At 45.6% G+C, this 2,248-nt stretch overlaps 1 protein-coding gene across 1 annotated transcript; it reads left to right on the top strand.

The window, feature by feature from the left end:
- Positions 1-1,345: 1,345 nt before the first annotated feature.
- Positions 1,346-1,518, top strand: SARC_14595 (hypothetical protein; the record flags this gene model as incomplete). The annotated part of the gene is made up of 1 exon (XM_014291271.1): positions 1,346-1,518. A coding segment is annotated over one exon (173 nt), but the record flags the coding sequence as incomplete, so codon positions are not given.
- Positions 1,519-2,248: the final 730 nt, after the last annotated feature.

The following is a 2,248-nucleotide window of genomic DNA, read 5'->3' on the forward strand; positions in this document are numbered from 1 at the left end:
TATATATATATATTATCTGATCCATGTTCATACTAAAGTTAGTCGACTCTATCCACAGACTAGTGACTGCGCGTGACATTCCATATATTTTATATTATAGTTTTTTTTCTTAAACACGGACTATTTATTAACTACGCTTGATCACAACTTGCGCACAAACCAAGCACGCTTAGGGCAATCGTTGACATCACAACAAGACAAGCACTCCCCCCTCCCTCTCTCTCCTAACCCGTCTTTGCCCATATGTTCATCTGTTTGTTTCACCTCTGAAACCACCTGTAGTACATCCTACCCCCGAAGCAAGCCTGTAGATGTGCCGGAGACGACAGAATCACCACTTATTTTCGGGTCACATGCCGAATCACCGCTGATGAGTGAACCCGTTGTAAAGCCTGAGAAAGAAAAGGGTAGGCGTTCGTGTTTGTGTGTGTTTAAAGGTTGAGTGTTTTATCGTATATGGTATGTCACAATCGATACCTACATATCTTGGAATGTTCGGGGATTAATTTCAAACACCGTTTGATGTCACACCTGATGTTTACGTTTCATCGATAGTTAACGTATACGTAAAACCGTCTTGTTATGTCGGAGAAAGTCTATCGCGGCTGTCTACGCCAAGCTCACACCTTCGTTTTGGAGACCCCCCTGCATTTGTCTATTATCAAGGGTGTAATCCCGTATGATAAGATACGCTCAAATGAACACAACCCTTAGCTTAGACATGTCTGGCTCAGCCTTATACCCGTGGCCCATCTCTTCTCTTGTGCAGTAAAACTGATGCCCACGGCATTTACGTGGAACCACAGGCCAGCGCAGAAGGTGTGGGTCACCGGCACATTCAACGATTGGGGCAAGCGCGTAGAAGTCCCTCTCTCGGGAAGGTGCGTGAGGGTTGTGCATAGCATCCTGCGCCTCTTTATGCGTCTGATCGCAAAGGTGCTATGAGTTTAATCGGATGTTACAGACCTTCACTGTACTGTGTATAGTATCTGTATGGTTTCATATGTATAGTATGTGTATGGTTTCATATGTATAGTATATTATTATGTGTATGGTTTCATATGTGTAGTATGTGTATGGTTTCATATGTATAGTATGAGTATAGTTTCATATGTATGATGTGTATGGTTTCATATGTATAGTATGTGTATGGTTTCATATGTATAGTATGTACATGGTTTCATATGTATAGTATGTGTATGGTTTCTTATATATTTTATCTGTATATTCTCATAAATATTGTATCTGTATGGCTGTATGTACTATGTATAGCATCCTACTGCGTGTGACTCTCTCGTTGTACATACCAGCACACATTGCTCACATTGCAAGTACACCCACACAGTCAGGAAGAGTTCTCTCTTACTCTGGATCTGCCCATAGGCACCTACCAGTACAAGTTCATCGTAGATGAGGAGTGGTGCTACAACCCTGACCAGCCACAGATTAACGACCGCAGCGGCGCCGTAAACAACATTGTGGAGGTGGTGGATGAGGACGACGAGTTCGACTTTGAAGGTATGTGGTAGTTGTGTGGTAGTGTGGCGGAGTGATTGTGTGGTAGTGATGTGGGGGTGTGGTTGTGTGGTGTTGTGGGTTTGTGGTTGTGGCGTGTGTGTGTGGTTGTGTGGTAGTGATGTGGTTGTGTGGTAGGGGCGTTTGTGTGTGGTAGTGGTGTGGTGGTGTGTTTGTGTGGCAGTGGTATGGTTGTCGACCTTCGGCACCTCATCTCTGCCCTGTCTTGTGTGCGTGCTGTTATTGCTGTAGGGGTTGTGAGCACCCCTGTGCATATGCCACCATTTCTCCATGTACATACGTTCCCACTCACCCCTCTTCTCCTGTCGGCACCTCATCTCTGCCCTATCTTGTGTGCGTGCTGTTATCGCTGTAGGGTTTGTGAGCACGCCTGCGGTGGTGAGTTCACCTCCAGGTAGCTACGCCCAGGAAGTGCCGGCGCTTAACGCCAACACTAAACCACCTCCTGTGCTGCCAGCATATCTCATGCAAGGTGAGTGCCCTGGCCACATAAGGACCCTTATGCATAAGCAGGTTACGCTGTTGTGAGTGGGGTTGCTGGTTGTGTCGTCAGAGGCTTTGCGTTTGCAGTTGGTGTTGTTGCTGTGAATGTATTACGTTTACGGGAATCGGTATGCGATGTAATTCGCGTATGCAGAGCTTTTGGTGTCTGACTCGCGGATGACGATCTGTGTATCTTTTTAATACTATTGTAGTCGCTGTTTATCTATCA

Source organism: Sphaeroforma arctica, assembly GCF_001186125.1.
Source record: "Sphaeroforma arctica JP610 unplaced genomic scaffold supercont1.4831, whole genome shotgun sequence".
NCBI lineage: Eukaryota > Ichthyosporea > Ichthyophonida > Sphaeroforma > Sphaeroforma arctica.